The following is a 25,625-nucleotide window of genomic DNA, read 5'->3' as shown; positions in this document are numbered from 1 at the left end:
CAAAATGATATACCTGTTGTTGAGGGGGATGGCCACTCTGCCCTGGCTCCTTAACCCATTTCCCCTTCCTGACAGTCACTTAGTTTTCTGTGTCCTACACCTTGGGTTTAACTACCTCTCTATATGTACTACCTATCACCCCTTCAGCCTCCCGAACGATCCAGAGTTAATCCAGATCCAGCTCCAGCTCCTTAACGCCGATTATTAAAAGCTACAGCTGGATGCACTTCTCGCAGTTGTAGTCATCAGGGGCACTGGGCATCTCCCTGCCTTCCCATATCCCGTAACGGGAGCATTCAACTATCCTGTCTGGCACCTCTCCTGTCCTAGCTAAGCAGATATAAAGAAAGGAAGAGGGCGGTGGGGGGGTGGGGGGGGGAGCTTAACCCAGCACTTTTCTTTTCTTTGCTTTCTGACTGAAACCTCAAAGTGTTAAAGCCTCAAGATCACCACTCTGACAACAGCTGCTGCACTTACCTCTGCCTTCCTTTAATTTGCCCTTGCTAATCAATCTCAAGTGCAGATTGGTTGCTGGTCATAACATTATTACGCTGCCGCAACCCACTGCTGCCTTTCTCGACTCGGGCAGTGGACTTCAGTGAAATTCCCACCTCTCAAACTTTCGATGTCCAGATTGGTCACTGGTCAAAACTCTTTTACATGTGTCAACTATCTCGGAAGTATTCCAAAATCTTATTAACCACCATATCGACTTGGCCTTCACGGGACTTTGAATGTGCTCTGTTCCTTTATACTTCCCAAAGTTCAATCCTTTTCAGTGTATTCCTTTGCTATATTTACCATCTCAAAATGCAGTATTCCACATTTCTCTGGATGGAATACCGTTTACTGCTTTAATAGCTATCTAATAATTCCAGTGACACTTCCAACATTCTCTAGCATCATGCACATAGACAACATACGAATCATATGCAAATTTTCTGAAGACCCCTTGCATTTATTCAACACTTTTCACTGCCCCTTCAGGATATCCTGAAATAGATTACATCAAAATAGATACTCATGGAAGAATAATCATTGTAATGTAGAAAATCACAAGATCACAAGACAAAGGAATAGAAGTAGGCCATTCGGCCCATCGAGTCTGCTCCGCCACTCCACCATGAGCTAAACTATTCTCCCACCTAGTTCCAATTTCCGGCTTTTTCCCCACATCCCTTGATACCCTGACTAATTAGATAGTTATCAATCTCCTCCTTAAACGCCCTCAAAGATCGAGCCGCCACAGCTGTATGTGGCAACAAATTCCATAGATACACGACCCTCTGGCTAAAAAATTTTCTCCTCATCTCTGTTTTAAATGGGTACCCTCTAGTTCTAAGACTGTGGCCTCTTGTCCTGGACTCACCCACCAAGGGAAACAGCCTTTCCACATCTACTCTGTCCAACCCTTTCAACATTTGAAATGTTGAACGTAACCAACCTGTAAGAATTACAAAGAACTTTGTAATAAGGACAAAGTTATACTTCAGTGATATTGACTGATAAATATTTGCCAGAACACTGCCTCATTCCCCATATTTCTTTGAAAAAAAAATGCCATGGCTTATTTAAATTTAGCTGAGATCAAAGGTTTCTGTTTAACATCACATTCAAAAAACAAATTTTCCAATCATACAGCATTACCTTGGTACTCATGTTAATCTATGACTTTTTGCACTAGTCCTCAAACTAAGAACTGTCCTAGTGCAGGGTCTTAACCCAGATTGTTGATTATTCCTTTACCTCCACAGATTCTGCCTGACCCAATGAGTCCCTCCAGAAGCTTGTTTTTTTTTGAATTAAGCACCCTTACCTATGAGGCAGAAGGTTCCAGCAAATGCTTACTTGGTTTATCATTCCCAACAATTACTTTATCATAAATCAATGTGAGGCCAAGACTATGAAATCTGATGCATGAAGTAGATAAAACAATGGGCATAGCAAATCTGTAGCCGAGAAGTCGGACATTGTGCTTTTTGGCAGCTTTCATGTCAGTATGGAGATTATTACATGATGTCTTGTCATTAACTGATAGTGAGTTGTTATGAAGAACATTGCATGTTGATGCTCCTTGGAATTGATCCTGACCGACTGCTCTTCAGGTTATCATTAAAAGTCCTGAATGGATGCTCTTTTTTCATTTCTCCAGTTAAGAATGATTGAGAAAAAGAGATCTCTCCATTTTAAGTCCAATTTTTGTTTTTCTCTATTGAGCAGTTTCTTGCAATCCTGGTCCCTCAATGTGCAACAAAAATCTGGAGTTGACTAATCTTAATGTTGGACTTCAAACAAAACATTGTATAAAAATAACATCACCTGAGTTCACTTTCAAAGTGCTCAATCAAATGTCCAAAGAAATGAGAAATGAAGCAGAAATGCTGTGCTTTGCCTAAAAAGCATTTTTAATTGCAGAATGGTAAAACAAACAACATTGCATAATTAAACATCTTCATTATAAGCTTTTAAACTTGAAAATAAATTTGACTGGGTCATTGACTTATTAATAATACCTTGGTATGCAAAAGTAATTAGACAAGTCTGCTTAATCATTAAAAGTCCAATGGTAGAGAGAGATTTCTGATTTGTCTCTGCACATGCTTTAGAATATCTTAACTTCATAATGAGGAGACATTGATAGTAAAGCAACTTATTTCCATCACTACTTAAATAAATGGCACTGTTTGCTATGCAATTAACAGATACTATTAAACAATTCCTTTTCTTTAACTCTTTGTAATGCCCTGAAACAGAAAGTTAGACAGAAGGACTACATTATTATCTGCAGTATAAGCAAAGGCCAAATTAAAACTATTAGATAAGCATCAAGGAAACGGCTGATAGGGATTTAGAAAGGAATTAAAGAAAGACAATATTTTTCTAATCTTTTAATATTCTCCCTCACTTTAGTTTTAATAGATTTACTTTCAGATGTTTGTCTTTGTTAATATTGATTTAATTTTTTGTTTTACCATATTTTTTTCCTTTCTGCACTGTTACATGTTTTTTTTAAATTCTGTACTCTATTTAACACTACGAGTGCAAAAATGCTTTAGTTTTCTGCCAAAACTGAATTGCTGCGAAGTGCAGGCACTTTAACCTCTTACTGAAGTTGGAGGAAAATGTTTACATGAAGCAGAATCTCAGATTCAAAGTTAAGGTAATAAAGGCACTTGAGCAGAGGTCCCAGAAATGGTGGGACCCTATGTTTCAACAACTGGGACAGATTTGAGGCACCTGACAAAAAACAGAAGTTATTGATAAGCAGGAGTGAGACATTATAGTAATTTTATTTCTCTAAACTTGTTTTATTCTTTATGTCATTATCACTACAATAAATTGCATCTGCACAGTATACAGTTGGAAAATGAGTGTCAAATGGTCTCGAGAATGACTTAAAATGCATTTTCAGTGAACTGACTTATCAGTTTGTAGTTGTTAATTATTCATATTTGGATAGGTACTCGATGAATTAGATGACAAAATGTTCAAATAAAAATGCAAAAGTGTGAAGCAATATTTATACTCACAATATTCCAGAACAATGGGTTGAAAGCAACAGCCAGAATAGCCATTTTAAACTTCAAGTTGGTCCAATCACAGTAGCTGAAAATATCTGCCATTATTGAGATATCAACCTGAAAGAAATAATTTTTAAAATTCTATTTCCAGTAAAAGACAAATATTTCAATTTATTCTTCTTAAAGGATGGTAAAAAAAAAATCATTAATAATAGAGCTTACAAAAGCAATAAGCACTACTGCCAAAGAGACAAGAAGCACCACTGGTGAGATCCTTTGCCTATGCCAAGTTATTTAATCTTTGCCAAAGCAAGGATAGTATGTTTGAAAAAGAAAGGAAAGTAATGGTTCCAATTTCTAAACAGCAACTGGCAACTCTTACCAGAGTACAAATATCAAATAAGATGAGGATTGGCCAAGGATATTTTCCACAATTATGCCAAGTGAATGAGGTAATGATACTTTTAGTCAATATGCTCACAAAAAGGATGAATTATTATTAAATGGTGAACATAATGAAATTAAGAGATATTCCCAAAATAGATTACTTTTTCTAAACTTTCCTCAAAGGTTAAAATCATCAATCTGGAGAACATTTGCTCCAATTTTCCTATTACAAGTATTTCCTTTCTTAGCTAGGGGTAGCAGGCCTCTGCATAATACCCAGGTGCAATCTAACTGTGACTTTCCACAATTCCAGTTCAGATGCTTTTACTTCCATTTATTAAGGTGCTTTTTCCCTTTCAGGTCAACATATTGTTTGTTTTCCTAATTACTTGGTGTACCAGACATTAATTTTTATTGATTATGTACAATGATAGTCAGGTGGTTCTTGATTCCTCATTCTACTAAACACCTCATTAATAACACTTTATTAATAATGACCACCACGAACAATGGAAAGGCATGCAGCGGTGAGGCTAGGCGAGCAGAGGTGGGAGCAAGGAGTGCCTCAAAGTCTGATCAATTTAAGCGCAGGGCTGAATTGGAAAGGTCAGGTACGGGCCAAATCATGGCGGAGAGGTCCAAGCCCCAGAGCTGTCTGAGAGCATGGAATGACCTGATGTTTGGACCGGGCCAGAAATCAGGGTGTCGGAACCAGAGGCAAGAAACAGGCCATTTCTGCTCGCTACTCCATGACATTTACAGGCGTCCCCGCTTTTTGAACGTTCGCTTTACGAAACTGCACTGTTACGAAAGACCTACATCAGTACCCTGTTTGCGCTTTCAGAAGGTGTTTTCACTGTTACGAAGAAAGGCAGCACGCATCCCGAGCAATCGCTCTCCCCTGGATTCGGAACAGCATTGCTTAAACACGTTGCATTGAGCAGCCGTTAGCAAGATGAGTTCTAAGGTATCGGAAAAGCCTGAAAGAGCTCGTAAGGGTGTTACACTTAGCTTAAAACTAGACATAATTAAGCGTTTCGATCATGATGAACGAAGCAAGGACAAAGTGAGTTTGGCTTGTGGAAGCTGACGAAGATGATGTTGAAGAGGTTTTGGCATCCCATGACCAAGAACTGATAGATGAAGAGCTGATGCAATTGGAAGAGGAAAGGATAACAATCGAAACCGAATGCAGTAGCGAAAGTGAAGCAACTGCGTGAGATTTTCGCTGCAATAATAAAGTACGACTTTAATTTTGAAAGGGTACGTAGGTTTAGGGGATATTTGCAGGCTGGTTTGAGTGCTTACAAAGAACTGTATGATAGAAAAATGCGCGAGGCTCAGCAGTCAAGCAAGCCTTCCGCATCAGCCACAGCAGACGACGAACCTCAACCTTTGACATCGAGGCGGGCAGTCATAGGAGAAGATGAGCTGCCTGCTCTAATGGAAACAGACGATGAGATGACACCCCCGTGTCCCACCACCCCAACCCCCGGGCCCCAGACAGATATTGTACCGATTCGTGGAGAATGCAGCGGTAGCCAGGAGGCACACAGCACATCTTTAAGAAAAAAGCCGAAATAAACATGCTAATTAATTAGGTGCCGCCTAGCACGTAATTGTCAGCCTAGATCAGAGGTGATGCAATTGGCAATCGCCTCTGATCTGGGCCGACATTTACATGCCGGGCAGCACCTAATTAATTAGCATGTTTATTTCAGCTTTTTTCTTAAAGATGTGCTGTGTGCCTCTCGGCTACCGCTGCGTTCTTCGCAGCAATGTATCGGTCGGTGGCCTGGAGGGTGGGGGCCACTGCACTACCCCAACCTGCGACGACTCAGTCTAACACACCATCATCAGTGTGCTCGGCGCTGTTTTCCCAATTCCGGTAAGCGATACTACACTGTACATACATTATTTCTACTTTATATAGGCTGTGTATTTTTACATGTTATTTGGTAGATTTGGCAGCTTCATAGTTTAAAGGTTACTGGAGAGCACGTTTATGCCAACAGCGCTTGCGTGACATTTTCGCTACAGAGATCTGTGCAGGCAATCGTTGTAGAGAAGTATTTCTACTTTATATAGCCTGTGTATTTATCATATCATTCCTGCTTTTACTATATGTTACTGTTATTTTAGGTTTTATGTGTTATTTGGCATGATTTGGTAGGTTATTTTTGGGTCTGTGAACACTCACAAAATTTTCCCATATAAATAAATGGTAATTGCTTCTTCGCTTTATGGCATTTTGGCTTACGAACCGTTTCATAGGAACGCTTTACCTTTGGATGGCGGGGGAAACCTGTACTCGGTTCTGCGCTGAACTAAGGATGTGATCTGCTCCAGCTGCAGTGATGCCTGGCTTCATGTTTGTGGTCCCGTGACATTTACTTGGTTCTACAATGAACTGAGGCTGTGGCCTACTCCAGCTGCAGTGACACCTGGCTTCATGTCTTTCATAAAACTTCAATTCTGAATGCTGTTTACTTATATTTTTCCTCTCAAGGTTTTATAATGTGTACATACTTTGATAATAAATACACTTTGAAATTTGTATACCTAGGTAGTTGAGCTCTGTTAGAATCTAAGTTTCTTGACAAAGTATAAGCCTAATCTACTCAATAGCTCCTCATTTAGCAAACCTGACTTCTCCAAAACTAGAATGTGAACCACGATTAGAAATTCACCCATCTCAGTAAGGGACTGACACAAATCCTCACTAATCTTTTCCTTCTTACATACCCATAGAAGCTCATACACTTCTTACAATATCTTGAGTTTACTCTCCTATTCTGCTTTGCCTTTCCTCATGCCTAGGTGACATTACAGCAAATGAAAATGTAAAAGTGTCAAGCTTTATAACACCTGTGACATCTTTATGAACGTCTACAGATTTCCAAAATTCATTAGGCCCACTGATATATTTGCTAACTTAATAAATCCTAGACAGTTTTATAATGATATGTTTCTCTTGCCAGAGTGTTAACAATTGCCAGAGACCAGTATGAATTTGCAGACTTCAGTTTGTGAAAAAAAAACTGGTATAGAATATGCAATAATAACAGGGTTGTCGTGATGGGAGATTTTAATTTCCCCAATATTGATTGGCATCTCCCTACAGCAATGGGTTTAGATGGGGTGGAATTTGTTAGGTGTGTTTAGGAAGGTTTCCTGACACAATATGTAGATAAGCCTACAAAAGGAGAGGCTGTACTTGATCTGGTATTGGGAAATGAACCTGGTCAGGTGTCAGATCTCTCAGTGGGAGAACATTTTGGAGATAGCGATCACAATTCTATCTCCTTTATTGGAAAGGGATAGGAACAGAGAAGTTAGGAAAATGTTTAATTGGAGTAAGGGGAAATATGAAGCAATCAGGCAGGAACTTGGAAGCATAAATTGGGAACAGATGTTCTCAGGGAAATGGCAGAAATGTACGGCAGAAGTGGGGCAAATGTTCAGGGGATATTTGCGTGGCGTTCTGCATAGGTACGTTCCAATGAAACAGGGAAAAGATAGTAGGATACAGGAACCATGGTGTACAAAGGCTGTTGAAAATCTAGTCAAGAAGAAAAGTTTATGAAAGATTCAAAAAAACTAGCTAATAATAGAGATCTAGGAAATTATAAGGCTAGCAGGAAGGAGCTAAAGAATGAAATTAGGAGAGCCAGAAGGGGGAGATGAGAAGGCTTTGGTGAGCAGGATTAAGGAAAACCCCAAGGCAATCTACAAGTATGTGAAGAGCAAGAGGATAAAATGTGAGAGAATAGGACCAATCAAGTGTGACAGTGGAAAAGTGTGTTTGGAACCGAAGGAGATAGCGGAGGTACTTAATGAATTCTTTGCTTCAGTATTCACTATGGAAAAGGACCTTGGCTATTGTAGGGATGACTTACAGCGGATTGAAAAGCACGAGCATATAGATATCAAGAAAGAGGATGTGCTGGAGCTTTTGGAAAGAATCAAGTTGGATGTCACCAGGACCAGACGAGATACAGTGGCATGCAAAAGTTCGGGCACCCCTGGTCAAAATTTCTCTTACTGTGAATGGTTAAGCGAGTAAAAGATGACCTGATTTCCAAAAGGCATAAAGCTAAAGATGACACATTTCTTTAATATTTTAAGCAAGATTACTTTTTTATTTCCATCTTTTACAGTTCCAAAATAACAAAAAAGGAAAAGGGCCCGAAGCAAAAGTTTGGGCACCCTGCATGGTCAGTACTTAGTAACACCCCTTTTGGCAAGTATCACAGCTTGTAAATGCTTTCTGTAGCCAGCTAAGAGTTTTTCAATTCTTGTTTGGGGGATTTTCACCCATTCTTCCTTGCAAAAGGCTTCTAGTTCTGAGATTCTTGGGCCGTCTTACATGCACTGCTCTTCTGAGGTCTATCCACAGATTCTCGATGATGTTTAGGTCAGGAGACTGTGAGGGCCATGGCAAAACCTTCAGCTTGCACCTCTTGAGGTAGTCCATTGCGGATTTTGAGGTGTGTTTAGGTTTATTATCCTGTTGTAGAAGCCATCCTTTTCTCATCTTCAGCTTTTTTACGGACGGTGTGATGTTTGCTCCCAGAATTTGCTGGTATTTAATTAAATTCATTCTTCCCTCAAGCAGTAAAATGTTCCACGTGCCACTGGCTGCAACACCAGCCCAAAGCATGATCAATCCACCCCCGTGCTTAACAGTTGGAGAGGGGTTCTTTTCATGAAATTCTGCACCCTTTTTTCTCTGAACATACGTTTGCTCATTGCAGCCAAAAAGTTCTATTTTAACTTCATCAGTCCACAGGACTTGTTCCCAAAATGCATCAGGCTTGTTTAGATTTTAACTGATGATTTTTTTTTTAAAACAGAGTGATGAGTGCATGGAATGGGCTGCTGGCGACAGTGGGGGAGGCAGCTACAATAGGGTCTTTTAAGAGACTCCTGGATAGGTACATGGAGCTTAGAAAAATAGAGGGCTATGGGTAACCCTAGGTAATGTCTAAAGTAAGCACATGTTTGGCACAGCACTGTGGGCCGAAGGGCCTGTATTGTGCTGTAGGTTTTCTCTGTTTCTATGTTTTAATATAATTTGTAGAAACTGCAGGAAGTGTAAAGAAAAAGTAATCAAAAAAGTGAAGGAAGTGTTGTAGATTGCTCTTGGATCAATTAAGCTGTGAACAGAGCTCTGATAATGGAATCAACCGAGGGACACTTGTTTTCTACACTATAGAAAAGGTTCTTATTCAGATCAGGGATTGCTTAGTTCTCATATCATTTTGTACTATATCACAGCTTGTACAGAACCAATGAAGGCAGATTCTACCTTTGAATCTTTATATGGCAAGCACAAACTAATTGTTCTCTTATGTTTATAAATATACCGCTATATACAAAAGCATGATTCATACAGGTCTAAAATATGGTATTTTGGCACTGTAGATTACTTATTGTAATCCAGCCAATTATTTTTTAAAAGAATAAAGGATGACTTAAATATTTTGGGGAAAATAACAAGGCTTGAGTGTACTAATAATAATTTCAATGATAAAACTTAAGGGAACGAGCAGGCTAGAGAAGCCATAGTTCTTTATTTAGTACTAGGCAATGAACATGGTCAGGCAACAGATCTCTCAATGAGTGAACATTTCAGAGACAGTGATCGCAATTCCCTGACCTTTACCACAACATTGGACAGGGATAGGAGCAGAAAGTATGATAAAGTATTTAAATAGGGGAGGGCAAAATTGGGAGCCTAATTTGAGAACAGATGTACCCAAGGAATGCATAACGGAAATGTAAAGGTTGTTTAAGGAGCACAGGGTTCTAATAAGTTTGTCCCATTGAGGCAAGGAAAGAATGGCAGGGTGAAGGAGCCATGGTTGACATGAGAATTGGAAGATCTAGTCATGAGGAAGAAAGAAGCATACTTAAGGTTTAGAAAGCAAGGTTCTTGAGAGTTATACAGCAGCCAGGAAGGAGACTGAAAAAGGGACTTAGGAGAGCTAAGAGATACAAGAAGACTTTGGTGAGTAGAATTAAGGAAAAGCGTTCTACACATACATCAAGAACAGGAGGATGAATAGTGTCAAGGTAAGATCAATCACCAATAAAAGAGGAAACATGTGCCTGGAGCTGGAGAAGGCACAGATGGATCTTAATGAATATTTTGCTTTAGTATTCACCAGTGAGGACTGCGTAGAACAAGCTAAAATGATGGAACATGTTGACATTAGGAAAGAAGATGCGTTGGAACTTTCTTTAAAACATTAAAATAGATAAGATGCCAAGACCAGATAGGTTGTACCCCACGTCTCATATGCCTCCGCCCTTTAGGGGTGGACAATATCCCAAAAGCCAAGCGAAGCCTGCCATAGCTGGAACATTTATTCGCAGACACTACCTCCAAATCAGACCATTTTTTCCTCCCTCTCCTAACAGTATGGACAGCCCATGGTCTGCCTCACCTGGGGCACCAACAGACACTGGCAGCCCCACCACCAACTCGTCAGTGCTAGTCTGAACTCGAACAAAGACCCCACCCAACACGCATGCAGTAATAAGCAGCAATCACACAGAGACACACATTACTAACCGCAATCTCACAGAGACACAGCAGCACTAATTTAAACAGGGCAATCACACAGCACACCACTAAATCCAATCCCGGACGAGCCCCCAAATGGAGCCCCCTGGAAAGCCTCAGGCTCGCTCAACTCGCTTTTGTCTAGGGGAAGCGGCCTTCGGCCCTGTCAAACTGGGTAATCAAGTTTGTGTGGATGCTGTGTGATGTACCCCACCCCGTCAAATAACAGACAATACACCACATGCGATAAATGATTACACTTTATAGATCTTACTGGAACTATGTAATTAATAGAGATAAAACATAAAAGGAAAGTAAAAGGCGCCAAACTTATCAAAGTTCAACCACTTCGTGCACAACAGTTGGAGCTCAAGTAACAGGGTCCTCTTTCCACCATTCGATCCCCTCCGACCACCTCAACCCGCTGCCTGGGACCAAACACGGTGGTCAACCAGACGCTCCACACGAGTCTGTCTTCGTCTCTTCTCCTCGCCGAAGACCCTGGGCCTTGGACTCCCGCTTGGGGTCCGTCCTGTTGGCCAGCTTACAGCGTCGTGTCTCCTCTCTCTCTCCCCATTGTGCTTTCTGCCTCAAAGCACACGCAAACAATAGCTTACAGACACATCTATCCCAATTGGTTCATTCCTTCTCTTATCAGTAATATAACCCAAACAAGCAGAGAGAGAGAAACACTCCTTACATCGCAGTTATTATTACAGAAAAGCTATTTTTAAATTACATAACAAAGAAGCCATTTTATGAGCCTTCACAGTAACATAAAAGAAAACCCTTACAGTAGCAATGTGGATTTTTGCCAAAAATGTCTAACTTCTGTCTCATCTGTCCACAGAACATTGTCCCAGAAGTGTTGTGGAACAGCCAGGGGGTCTTTTGCAAACTTGAGATGTGCAGCAATTTTTTTTTTTGGAGAGCACAGGTTTCCTCCATGGTGTCATTCCATGAACACGATTCTCGTTCAGTGTTTTTCTTATTGCGTACACATGAACAGAGACTTCGGCAAATTCTAAAGATTTCTACAGGTCTTTTGCTGTTACCCTTGGGTTCTTTTTGACCTCCTTCAGCATTGCACATTCTGCTCTTGGTGTGATCTTTGCAGGACACCCACTCTAGGGAGAGAATTTCCTCCATTTGTGGACAATTTCTCTTACTGTGGAGTGATGGACATTCAGGTCTTTAGAAATGCTTTTGTAGCCTTTTCCAGCTTCATGCATCTCTACAATTCTTCTGAAGTCTCCCGTAAGTTGTTTTGATCAAGGCATGGTGCACAGTAACAGATCCTTCTTGAGAAGAACAGACCCTGTCAGTAACCTCACATTGTGTGTCTTTTTTACAGGGCAGGGCACATCTACAAACCACACCTCCGGTCTCATCTCATTGATTGATACAGCTGACTCCAAATAGCTTCTGTATTTGTTCGTGTGTTACTAGCTTAGGCAAAATGTGTTTGTCTACTATTGTGCCTTAGATGAAGAACAGATCACAATTTATGAGTAATTAATGCAGAAAACCAGGCAATTGCAAAGAGTTCACAAACTTTTTCTTTGCAACTGTAGATTAGATACATTAGGGACACTTACAGACTCTTAGAAAGGCAGGTGAAAAAAAGGCTACCGTATGTGGGAAGGAAGCATTAGATTGATCTTGGAGTAAATTAAAAGGTTGGTACAGCATTGTGGATGGAAGGGCCTGTATGGTGTACTATGTTCTAAAGTTAAACACACTTAATGTTTAACATGTATGAATTAAGTTCATTCCAATCCAAATAATGCTGCAGTAAAAGCACATTTGCTGGAAATTCTCATGAAATCTAATAGCATCTGAGAAAAATGGAATTAGTTTCAGGTCACTGACCTTTCAGAACCAAAGTATACTAACATAGTGATTAATCAGGGACAGAGACTTGGCAATAGTAACACAAGCAAAGTAACAGAAAGGAAGTACGCAAGGGTATTAAATTATCACAACCCCCCCCCAACCGCGCCCACCCCCACCCAAGAGAAAAGACTTCCATGAAATCATCCATTATAAACACCTTCAAATCTCAAGGGGATTGAGCAAGTATAAGAGGCCAAATAGCCTACTGTCCATGTTCTATTTTTGCAATATTAGCAAACTTGAACAAGTGGTCTTTTGTTTTCATCTAAATATATATTTTTTAAATTTTTGCACCATTCTCTGTAAACTCGAGACACTTGTGCATGAAAATATCAGATCCGCAGTTTCTGAGATACTCAAAAAACCTTGTCTGGCAGTAACAATCATTCCATGGTCAAAGTCACTTCAATCACATTTCTTCCTCATTCTGCTGTTTGGTCAGAAAAGCAACTTGACCATGTGTTTGACAGAGAGCACTTGGTAAGCACTCTTTACACACGCACACAAACATTGCCTTGTCATTCGGCTGATGTTGCACTGAGTGTATGCTCTTCAGTGTCTTCTCTGGTATATTCTCATAATGGGCTCTAAATGGAGTTGATGCACTCAGGTTTGGATGGGAGGGGGAAGAAAGGAAGGGGAGAGAGGGAGAGTGTGTATAGTAAATATTTTGAGACCCCAATACTAGCAGGACACCATTAGTCACATCTTGCCAATTAGAGGATCCACTCATTGAACATACTCTCTCCAGTTAATTGTATTTGCTTCTGCCACATAAAACACAGTCATTATTTGCCATCAACTGGGCAAGCTTCCAATGCACTTTTAATAGCATTCTCATGAGGGACCTTGTAACACCCAAAAGCATTCTAATTTGTTATACATGTGGTTTTCATCCATTTCAGTCTAGACTCCAATAACTATCTGACCAAGATATTGGGCTAACTTGTCTGTAACTGCTGATTTTCCACCTCTTACATTTGTTAAATAACAGACTAACACATGCAATTTTCAAACCACAGGAACAAATTAAAGAAAGCATTTATTTGGATGACAGGTGTCTCCAATGATTAAATTATAAGGAGAAATTACATAACTTTGGTCATGGCCTTTGGAATTAGGATGTTATAGGAATGCATAAAATTAAGAAGATTCAGAAGATTAAAAGTGAAGCTAGGCATCATAATGCTACCAGTTTATATATAATACAGCGTAAATACTTCATGTGAGGATAAATAATTTACAGTATTACAGAGCTAGCTCCCAAAAATCAAAATTGGATCTCATGAAAAAGGCATGGATTGGAGTTTTTGTTATCATTAATTTCATCCAAATTAATAAACTACATTTAATTAAAAGCATAGTAGCCAACCTCTGTTGTGTAAGAGAACTGTTGATGGTTCTTTTGTTACTTTTAATCTTCATTCACAGTTGCAATGTACTGCATACAAGGCTGAAGTTAATTATTACAATACAAGAGTGCAAGTGCTGTTCAGACAAATGAGTGACCTTGGTTTTGGAGTGCAGGTATTCACTCCAGCTGGAACCAAACTGCAATACGGCAGCAAGAAAGATTTGGATCAATATTGGGAGTGATGACACAATTTTGCATGACTCTAGCTTGCATTATGACTGATTCAAGAGAGAAACAGCCATAAATAATTAATTCAGAAGGAAATCAAATGGCTCCCTTTTCACAACAGTGCATCGCAGCAGAATACAGGTCCATTACAAGACCCTGGAAACGTGGGCCACTTTCTATACTCCCATCTCTTCAAGAAGATATAAATCAAATATGACTTCAAGCCAGCTAACACAGTCTAAGTACAAGTGTTCACAAAAAAAATCTAACATCTGGCATTAAGTTCATGGCCCACTGCACTGCAGTGACTGTGGAAAACAAAAGCTTGTGGTGTGTGAAGTAGCACACACAAAATGCTGGAAAAGATCAACACATCAGGCAACATCGAAAGAAGAAAATGAAGTCAACTGAATAACGTCAAGCCAAGACACTAACTATATCAGAACTGGAAAGGGTGGGGGCTGAAGAAAAGGTTTCAAAGCGATGCAGTTTAAGGGAAGGTGCAGTATGCTTTAATGGTAAGAAAGTGGCCAATTCATTTGTACAAATGATTAAATTAGCAACATTAGTGATATAAATAACACAAATATATAGACATCTGTTAGTCTCATAAGACCATGGATTTGCGCCTTGAAAGGTTTCCAGGGCGCAGGCCTGGGCAAGGTTGTATGGAAGACTGGCAGTTGCCTATGCTGCAAGTTTCCCCTCTCCACGCCACTGATGTTGTCCAATTAGGACCCATACAGCTTGGCACACAAATAAGAAATGAAAATTACATTCATCCTTGCATGGGGGGAGAGTTTACCAGTAGGCAACAATATAGAATTGTGGTTACTATCTGATTAACCATATATTGAACGTGAAACAGGCTCAAAGAAGGGAGCAGCCTACTCCTTTACCTAATCCACATGCTCAAACCACATAGGATGCTGCATACACTTCATAATCCACAGAATCAGAGCAGAAATACAATATCCTAAACCACGAGGTCCAACATTCTGAATTCAATTGAGAACTGCCAAAGGGCTAACTGATTCTCCTTCTAAAGATGCTGATTAACCTGATAAATTCTATTTTCTGTTTTATTCCTTCTATATGTGGTTGCTTGGGCATTTCCTTACAAATTCCTTTTTTCATTAAAAATGAATTTCACACCATACAGTGAGAGGAGAAAATCATATCTTGTTAATCCTCCAAAACAGTTAAATATTATAGCAGGTGATGGGGGTATCTTGATTTAAACGGACCAGGTTACAATGTCAAAAAAAAACCATCTTTATACGTCAGTGGTAAGCACATTTCCAACAATTTAGACTATTTAATTCTTTATCGGCCACAATGGAAAACATGATTAAAAGACAGACGAACAGACACACACACACGAGTTCGAGGTGATCTGGGATTTAGTGAACAGACACCCAAGCTAGGTTCAGCTGTTCTGCTTCAGGGTTGTCCTAGTCCCTCTGCTCTTTTCAGGCCCAATACAATTTAGCGAGGCAACCATGGCAACCACGCGGCCCGCTCGCTTCAGGCTAACAAGTGATACCTTGCTGTAGTCCAGATTCGCCAGGCCTCCACAACACCCTACTTCCAACAAGCTCTCACCCGCCAGAGTATCTCAGTGCCCTGACGCGTTGGACAAGCTACAACCTCCCCGTTACTACAACTTTCATTTCCTGCCTTCAGCCAGCAAACGTAATGAACACACGTTAACATGAACTGTACACCGCGTGTTCGTCGAGAGATGCACGCTGGGATTTGTAGTTTTCCATCTTAAGTCAGCTCCGAAACACTCGAGAATGTGTGAAGTAACGAGCTGTGTTTGTCCACTTCAAGATTTTCTAAAGAGATTTAGTTATAACCCTGGGAAGCAGCATAGCCAATTTGTGTTGGCGAAATTCCTCAAGCTGTAGGAAGATAAAAAGCGTCACAGAAAATCTTACAAATTCAGAACTCACAACATGTTACAAGATCCTTCTTAATCGTTGACTTCCGAGCATATATACATTGAAATGTATTTCTCAGTGTTGTTCTGGCATCAATTTACATGCTGCACTGAAACAAAAGGTGATTATGTTAATTAGCATTGACGCTAGGATTTTTGCCTATAAAATATCTGAATCTCTTGTGCTTTATTAAAGAACAAAATCCTATGAGATCTTCTGAGTACGCTCAGAGCACCTGAATTCAACGTGGAATCACTGAGCACTACGGCACAGAAACAGGCCGCTCACCCTATGTAGTCCATGGCCAACTGTTATCCACAGGATAGCCCTCCATAAACATCCCATCCATGTACTTATACAAACTTAATTTAAATGTCAAATTCAAACCCGCATCTATCATTTTGCTGGCAACTCATTCCACGCTCACGCTGTAATGTATTAAATATTTGAGTAATATTGTGTTTGTGTGTATATATAGTTTGATTAAGCATTCTTTGTTTGGTAATGGGTTATATGTAAGAAGTATGTGAATGATATATATCATTATGCCACAATGTCATATGTGAAGACCTCACTTGGAGAAGAATCTTAGCTCCCGTGTTTTTCTTTTGATTAGTTTCTGGAGTTACAAAACATAACAGTAGCGACAAGGAAGTTTTGAAACAAACTCAAGACGACTACCTACAAATTGAAGCGCAGCATGTTTTTCTTCAGAGGGAGAGAGAGATATTCAAGTTTTTAAAAAGGCAGAAAAACAGACGAAATTAACAAGCAATGTGTACGGCCACAGGTTCATAAACAGTGAATACCGGGCAATCACAACAATAAATTTTAAAAAAACAGTAAAGGCTGGCTAATTTGGAAGGATAGACGCATTTGTTTGACAACAGATAACTGGATGATGTATACCGAACAAACTGAGCAGTACTTTCAAGCAAATGAAATAGCTGATGAACAACGATTGCCAATGTTGCTGAGTGCAACGGATGGAAAAGCAGAGAGTTTGCTTACTCCAGTCAAACCAGCTGAAAATAACTTTGCTGATATCATGAATGTAAAGCAAGAACGCTTAGAAACAAAACCATTGTTGATTGTAGAACACTTTAGGTTTCATAAGCAGAATGAAAAGAAAGGGGAGTCCATTTAAGTTTATGTAGCTGAATTGAAGAAATTGTCTGAGCATTGTTGGTTCAGTGATGGGCTTAATAATGCACTGTGAGATTGTTTCGTTTGTGGAATATAACAAGAAATCATTCAAAAATGGCTCCTACTTGAAGCATAACTCATGCTTAAAACATCAGTTGAAATCGCTGAATCAGTGGAAAAAGCAGCCAGAGACATAGCTGAGCTGCAGTCAGGAATGAAAATGAGCATAAACAAAACTGCCTGGCCTAACAAATTGTGTTACCGTTGTTGCAGGGGCTCACGTACACCAGACCAATGCAGGTTTAAAGAGAAAACTTGCAAAAAATGCCACAAAGTAGGACACATACAAAGAGTATGTTGGGCAGACAAAAGTAGATGGACTGCACTAGGAAGAGAAAATGCTAAAAAGTCAAGTTCCAGTTTCAAAATATTCACTAATCTGCTTGTTATTGATGAAAAATCTGATAATGATGAGAGTGACACCGAACTGCTTAGCCTTAGGATTTACATGTGAAAACTAACAAGAGATTAGCATTATGGCTTATACCAGAAGAAAACAGCCAATTAATTAAAATGGAATTGAACATGGGCTCAGCTGTTTCAGTCATTCCACAAAATGAGTTTGATGGCATTTCAAAGATACTGAACTGAAGCCTACAGATATCCAACTAAGAACTTGTACTGGAGAAAAGATAACTCCTGTGGGAATGACATTCATAACAGTGAATACAACAACCAACAAGCCACATTTGGCTTCTATGTGGTAAAAACAGGAGGGCTGGTATTTTCGGGCCATTACTGGCTGAGTCAACTACAACTTATTTGGAGGTCCATCCACCATTTGCATGAAAAACAGTCAATTGAAAGTGAATTTAAAAAGGTACTGGATGATGCCACAGCAGTGTTCAAGGATGGCATTGGAAAACTCAAACACATCAAGGGTAAAATAGTGTTAAGTGAAAATGCCACTTCCAAGTTTTACAAAGCCTGTCCGGTTCCTTATACCATCCACGATAAAGTAGCCAGTGAGCTAGATTGCATGGAAGTTGAAGGAATTCTTTTCAAGATTGAGTGGAGCAAATGGGAATAATAGTGGTCCCAGTAGCCATGAAGAATGTGTCTGCCAGGATCTGTGGTGACTTTAAGGTCACCATCAACCCAATACTGGAAATAGATCAATACCCTCTGCCCAGGATAGAGGATATCTTTGCAAACATTTCTGGAGGAAAACACTTCAGCAAAGGAGGCGTAAGATCATAAGGCCACAAAACATGGAGCAGAACTAGACCATTCAGACCACTGAGTTTGCTCTGCCATTTGATCATGGCTGATTCCTTTCCCTCTCAACCCCATTCTCTTGCCATCTCCCCATAACCTTTCATGCCCTGACTTATCAAAAATCTATCAAACTCCACTTTAAATGTATTCAATGTCCTGGCCTCCACAGCCACCTGTAGCAATGAATTCCACAGGTTCACCACCCTCTAGCTAAAGAAATGCCTCCTCATCTCCATTCTAAATGGACATCTCTCTATTTTGCGGTTACGCCTTCTGGTCCTAGACTCTCCCGCTATAGGAAATATTTCTCCGCATCCACTATATCCAAGCCTTTCAACATTCAACAGGTTTCAAGGAGATTCCCTGTTCTTCTTCTAAATTGCAGCTTGTACAGGCCCAGAGCTATCTAACACTCCTCATATGATAAGCCCTTCAATTCCAGAACCTCCTTTGAACCCTCTCCAGTGTTAGCACATTCTTTTTTAGGTAAGGGGCCAAATCTGCTCACAATACACCAAGTGTGGCCTCAACAATGCCTTATAAAGCCTTGGAATTACAAGCTTGATTTTACATTCTAGTCCTCTCGAAATGAATGCTAACGTTGCATTTACCTTCCTCACCACCAACTCAACCTGCAAGTTAACCTTTAGGGAATCCAACATGAGGACTCCCAAGTCCCTTTGAACCTCAAACTTTAGAATTTTCTTCATTTAGAAGATAGTCCATGCTTTTGTTCCTTTTGCCAAAGTGGATGACTATGCACATCCCAACACTGTATTCCATTACCATTTCTTTGCCCATTCTCCTAATTTGTCTAAGTCCTTCTGCATCCTCCCTGCTTCCGCAACATAATTTGGCCCTCCACCAATCTTTGTATTGTTCACAAACTTAGCCACAAAGCCATCAATTCCATCATCCAAATCATTGACATAAATCACTGACAAATCATTGAGCGTGAGTGGGCCAGTGAAGGAGCGGAGCTTTGAGGCTTTGACTCGAGAGGCTTCGACGAGAGGAGGTGGAGGACAAGCTAGCTCGCAATTAGTTTTTACAATGTCTCCTGAGACGGTGATGTGCCTCTCATGTGAGATGTGGCAGTCTTGGGGGAACGCCCCTCTCCCGCAGAGTCACATCTGCCAGAAGTGCATACGGCTGGGCGATCTGGAAGACCGTGTAAGGAATCTGGAGCAGCAGCTGGATGACCGTCGACTCATAAGGGAGAATGAGGTAGTCATAGATGAGAGCTACAGGGAAGTAGTCACACCTAGGCTGTCGGAAGCAGGTCGTTGGGTGACAGTCAGAGGGGGGAAAGTGAAGGTGAGCAGACAAGTAGTGCAGAGCACCCCTGTAGCCGTTCCCCTGAACAATAAGTTTACCGTCCTGGATGCTGTTGGCGGGGACGACCGACCAGGTGTGAGCCACGGTGGCAGGGCCTCCGGCACTGAGTCTGACCCTGTGGTGCAGAAGGGCGGGACGGAGAAGAGGAGAGCTGTCGTCATTGGAGACTCTATAGTCAGGGAAGCAGACAGGAGATTTTGTGGACATGAGAAAGACACCCGCATGGTTTGTTGCCTCCAGGGTGCCAGGGTCCGGGATGTCTCTGACCGGGTGCACGACATCCTAGTACAAGAGGGAAAGCAACCAGAAGTTGTGATACATGTTGGGACCAACGACATAGGCAGGAAGAGGGATGAGGTCCTGAAGTGTGAGTTTCGGGAATTAGGCAGAAGACTGAAGAACAGGACCTCAAGGGAGACGTTCTCAGGATTGCTGCCAGTGCTACGTGACAGCGATGGTAAGAATTGGAGGAGATGGCAGTTGAATGCGTGGCTGAGGAGTTGGTGCTGGGAGCAGGGTTTTAGATTTTTAGATCACTGGGATCTCTTCTGGGAAAGGTGGGACCTGTACAGATTGGATGGGTTACACCTGAACTCGAGGGGGAGCAATATCCTTGCAGGGAGGTTTGCTAGCATGGTTCGGGAGGGTTTAAACTAATTTGCGAGGGGGATGGGACCCAGAGCGATAGAGCAGTGAAAGAAGTGCATGGAGTAAAGCCAGATCTAACATACAGAGAGGCTTTGAGGAAAGAGAAGCAGAATAAACGGTGTAAAGACAGTAAGGTAGAAGGGCTGAAATGTGTGTACCTCAATGCAAGAAGCATCAGGAACAAAGGTGATGAACTGAGAGCTTGGATACATACATGGAATTCTGATGTAGTGGCCACTACAGAGACTTGGCTGGCATCAGTGCAGGAATGGATTCTCAATATTCCTGGATTTCAGTGCTTTAAAAGGGATGGGGGCGGTGGTAAAGGGGAGGAGGGGTGGCATTACTGGTCAGGGATACTATTACAGCTACAGAAAGGGTGGGTAATGTAGCAGGATCCTCTTTTGAGTCAGTATGGGTGGAAGTCAGGAACAGGAAGGGAGCAGTTACTCTACTGGTGGTATTCTATAGGCCCCCTGGTAGCAGCAGAAATACAGAGGAGCAGATTGGGAGGCAGATTTTGGAAAGGTGCAAAAATAACAGCGTTGTTATCATGGGTGACTTTAACTTCCCTAATATTGATTGGCACCTGATTAGTTCCAAGGGTTTAGATGAGGCAGAGTTTGTTAAGTGTGTCCAGGATGGATTCCTGTCACAGTATGTGGACAGGCCGACTAGGGGGAATGCCATACTAGATCTAGTGCTAGGTAATGAACCGGGTCAGGTCACAGATCTCTCAATGGGTGAGCATCTGGGGGACAGTGACCACCGCTCCCTGGCCTTTATAATTATCATGGAAAAGGATAGAATCAAAGAGGACTGGAAAATTTTTAATTGGGGAAAGGCAAATTATGAGGCTATACGGCTAGAACTTGCGGGTGTGAATTGGGATGATGTTTTTGCAGGGAAATGTACTATGGACATGTGGTCGATGTTTAGAGATCTCTTGCGGGATGTAAGGGATAAATTTGTCCCAGTGAGGAAGATAAAGAATGGTAGGGTGAAGGAACCATGGGTGACAAGTGAGGTGGAAAATCTAGTCAGGTGGAAGAAGGCAGAGTTTGAGGGTTGGCACAACATTGTGGGCCGAAGGGCCTGTACTGTGCCGTACTATTCTATGTTCTAATGTAAAAATAATCACTCCCAACACAGACCCCTGCAGAAAATTTGGGAAAACATTAATTTGGGGTAGGGGAAATATAATGCTGTTTGGCAGAGACTTGGGAGCATAAATTTTGAGCAGATGTTCTCAGGGATATGCGGGCAGAATTTGCTCAGGGAGATTGCTGAGCCTCTGGTGATGATGTTTGCATTATCAATAGGCACGGGAGAAGAACCAGAGGATTGGAGGGTTGCAAATGTTGTTCCCTTGTTCAAGAAAGGGAGTACTGATAGCCCAGGAAATTATAGACCAGTGAACCTTAATTCAGCAGTGGGCAAGGTGTTGGAGAAGATCCTGAGAAGCAGGATTTATGAGCATTTGGAGAGACATAATCTGATTAGGGATAGTCAGCATGGCTTTGTGAAGGGAAAGTCATGCCTTACAAGCCTGATTGAATTCTTTGAGGATGTAACGAAACACATTGATGAAGGTAGAGCATGGCTAAATAGTATATGGATTTCAGTAAGGCATTTGATAAGGTTCCCCATGCAAAGTAATGAAGCATGGGATTCAAAGAGACCTTGCATTGTGAATTCAGAATTGGCTTGCCCACAGAAGGCAAAGAGTGGTTGTAGATGGTTCATATTCTGCATGGAGCTCGGTGACCAGTGGTGTTCTGGGACCCCCTCCTCGTTGTAATTTTTATAAATGACCTGGATAAGGAAGTAAAAGGGTGAGTTAGTAAGTTTTCTGATGACACAAAAGTTGAGGGTGTTGTGGATAGTTTGGAGGGTTGTCAGAGATTACAGCGGGACATTGATTGGATGCGGAACTGGGCTGAGAACTGGCAAATGGAGTTCAACCCAAATTAGTGTGAATGAGTTCATTCTGGTAGGTCAAATTTGAAGACAGAATGTAATATTAATGGTAATACTCTTGGCAGTGTGGAATATCAGAGGGATCTTGGGGTTTGTTTCGATAGGACATTTAAAGCCGCTGTGCAGATTGACAGTGTTAGTAAGAAGGTGTATGGTGTGTTGGCCTTCATCAACCATGGGATTGAGTTCAAGAGTCATGAGGTAATGCTACAGCTATATAAGACCTCAGTTAGACCCGCCTGGAGTACTGTGTTCAGTCACAACACACTGGAGGAACTCCGCAGGTTGGGCAGCATCCGTGGAAATGATCAGTCAATGTTTCAGGCCGGAACTCTTCGTCAGTTCTGAAAAGGGAAGGGGCAGAGGCCCTATAAAGAAGATGGGGGGAGGGTGGGAAGGAGAAGGCTGGTAGGTTCCAGATGAAAAACCAGTAAGGGGAAAGATAAATGGGTGGGGGAGAGGAATCAGGGAGGTGATAGGCAGGAAAGGTGAAGAAGGAATAGGGGAAAACACAATGGGTAGTAGAAGGAGGCGGAACCATGAGGGAGGTGATAAGCAGCTGGGGGAGGGGGCAGAGTGAAATAGGGATGGGGGAAGGGAGGGGGAGAGAATTACCAGAAGTTGGAGAATTCTATGTTCATACCAAGGGGCTGGAGACTTCCTAGACGGTATATGAGGTGTTGCTCCTCCAACCTGAGTTTAGCCGCATCTGGGAGATCCTGCACCAAACAGTCCTTCCAGGTGAGGCAACACTTCACTTGTGAGCCTGTTGGGGTCATCAATTGCATCCGGTGCTCCCGGTGCGGCCTTCTCTACATCGGTGAAAGCTGATGCAGATTGGGGGACCACTTCATCGAGCACCTTCACTCCGTCCACCATAACAGACAGGATCTCCCAGTTGCCACCCACTTCAACTCTGCTTCCTATTCCCATTTGGATACAATAGCGTCTTTTAAGAGATTCTTAAATAAGTACGTGGAGCCTAGAAAAGTAGAGGGCTATGTGGTAGGGAAATTCTAGGCAGTTTTTAGAGTAGATTACATGGTCGGCACAACATTATGGTCTGAAGGGGCTGTAATGTGCTGTAGATTTCTATGCTCTATGTTCTATGTTCTATTTTACCTGAAATCATTAATATAGATGACAAACAACATCAGACCCAGAGCAGCAGGCCTCCAGTCAGATAGCCAACATCTTCTCTCACTCTCAAGCTTCTTCCACTAAGCCAATGTTGAATCCAGTTTACTACTTCGACTTAAATCCCAATTGATGGAACCTTCTGGACCAGACTCCCATGTAGGACCTTCATCAATATTCCTGATACCTCCTCAAAAAAAAATTCTATAAGATTGGTTAGACACAATCTCTCACTCACAAAGCCATATTGACTATTCCTAATCAGGCCCTGTATATCCAATATCTCTCTTCGTTCAAAGGATATTGAGGTTGACACCGAAATTTACATGTGTTATATCTCTTTTCCAAAATCAACTTGGCTTTGCTATAAATCTTCAGAGTTAAATATTCTAATATTTGGATGGTTATGATTGATAGTTATGTAAATAAATTAGCACTTTGTACTCTGCTTTGTGCCTTCGGCTTTCAGTTATTCTAAAGTGCATACTTAAGTGTTTGCTGTATTAGTTAGTGTCATTAAATAATAATCTTTCGTAGTACTAGGGATACTCTTTGTCAATGGGCAATGGTTCTTTTCTCCAGATTTGTATGCTAAGTGTTGGAGGCCCTGGCAAAGCATACATTAATAAAATGACCAAACGCTGCTTTGTGAATTTAACAAGCAAACAGTGCAAATGAAGTCATCAGTTATAACATGCACCAAATTTTCCAAGTTTTCTTTCAGTAATTACATATTTATCAACTTTTTTAACCAATTATCAGAAGTAATATCAACTGCTCCTGAAAACTCTCATTTGTGCAAACTTGCATGAACTTCTTACCTTTAAGGACTGTAACATTTTTCAGCAATAAAAAGTACAGTTATTTCAGCAGAATGTCACAGTTTAATCTAACTGTAAATGGTATCTGTTCAATGAGAGTGAGCTGGATGGGCTTTACTCCTTCTGAGTCCATCAAAGTTCTATCTCTTTGTCGTGAAGGACACATTTTTGCACTTCAGAATCAGAATCAGATTTATTATCACCAACTTAGTGTGGAAGAAAATTAAATTTTGAATTAAATTTTGTTGTCCAGCTTGACAAGCTAAATATTGCTCAAGATTTGGGTCATGAGTGTGACAGGATAAGATGCAGACACTGCCTTCCTAACGTTAACGAACAATAGCTAATAATAGAACATGCCAATAATGAGGTATCGTTAACCTTTGTCTGAGACTGTCTAGCCAATAGAGGAACTGACTGTAGACATGCAGTTCTGATTTTATGTATCGCGCAGGAACACTTCTGAACTGTCTGATACCTAACGAGTGCTTCTTGAAATCGCTGACTAAGTACGTTTATCAGTTGGCTACTCCCCAAAATCTACTGTATAAATTTAAGAAGTAACCTGACACTGGCAGAGTCATAAGGCAACGGCTCTCTGCGATCGTGTATTAAAGGTTTAACCGTATACCAAGGTCTGTGTTTTTATTTCTATTTGATAAATGGGTAAATTCTCTTACAGTAAATACAGTAAAACAGGGTAGATTCTTCGATACTTAGATAATATATTCGTTGTTTTCTGGCACTAGTACAGTGAAAAGACATAAAATTGCTATAAATTACAAAGTACGGAGTAAATTACAAAACAAAAAAAAAATGAGTTAGTGGTCCTTGTGTGCTCAGAAATCTAATGGCAGAGGGGAAGACGTTTCTCTTAAAATGCTGACTATGGGTCTTCCGACTTCCACTTCCTCCCTGATGGCAGTATCCAGAACAGGTCATGTTCCAGAGGGTGAGGATTCAGCCCTCTCGAGGCACTGTCTTTGAGATGTCTTTGCTGGTGGTGAGTGTTGAGCCTGTGATGGAGCTGGCTAAGTTTACAACCCTCTGTGAACTCTTACAATCCTGTGCACTGGAGTCTCCATACCAGGCTGTGAAGCAACCAGTCAGGATGCTCTCTAGAAATTTGCAGACGCCTTTGGTGACATGTAAATCTCCTCAGACTCCTAATGAAATACAAATCGCTGTCATGGTTTCTTCATTATTGCTGGGCCCTCAATAGATATTCTGAGACGTTGACACCCAGGACCTGAAACTGCTGACCCTTTGCACTGCTGACCCCTCAATGAGGACTGCTGTGTGTTCCCTTGACTTCCCTTTCCTGAAGTTCACAATCGATTCCCCGGGCTTGCGGATGATGAGCATGAGGTTGTT

At 41.2% G+C, this 25,625-nt stretch overlaps 1 protein-coding gene across 1 annotated transcript in view; it reads right to left on the bottom strand.

Moving 5' to 3' along the window:
• Positions 1-15,636, bottom strand: part of pemt (phosphatidylethanolamine N-methyltransferase) — a 134,630-nt gene extending 118,994 nt beyond the window's left edge. Inside the window, exons 1-2 of the mRNA XM_063058836.1 lie at positions 15,504-15,636; positions 3,531-3,638 (exon numbers count right to left, since the gene is read on the bottom strand). Coding sequence (XP_062914906.1) covers positions 3,531-3,623 — 93 coding nt within the window. The 5' untranslated portion in view covers positions 3,624-3,638; positions 15,504-15,636. The remainder of the gene's footprint in view (positions 1-3,530; positions 3,639-15,503) is intronic.
• Positions 15,637-25,625: the final 9,989 nt, after the last annotated feature.

The sequence above is a fragment of the Mobula hypostoma genome, chromosome 9 (genome assembly GCF_963921235.1).
Source record: "Mobula hypostoma chromosome 9, sMobHyp1.1, whole genome shotgun sequence".
NCBI classification, from domain to species: Eukaryota; Metazoa; Chordata; class Chondrichthyes; order Myliobatiformes; family Myliobatidae; genus Mobula; species Mobula hypostoma.
The sequence above is the reverse complement of the archived record's forward strand: the minus strand, read 5'-3'. Positions and strand labels throughout refer to the sequence as shown.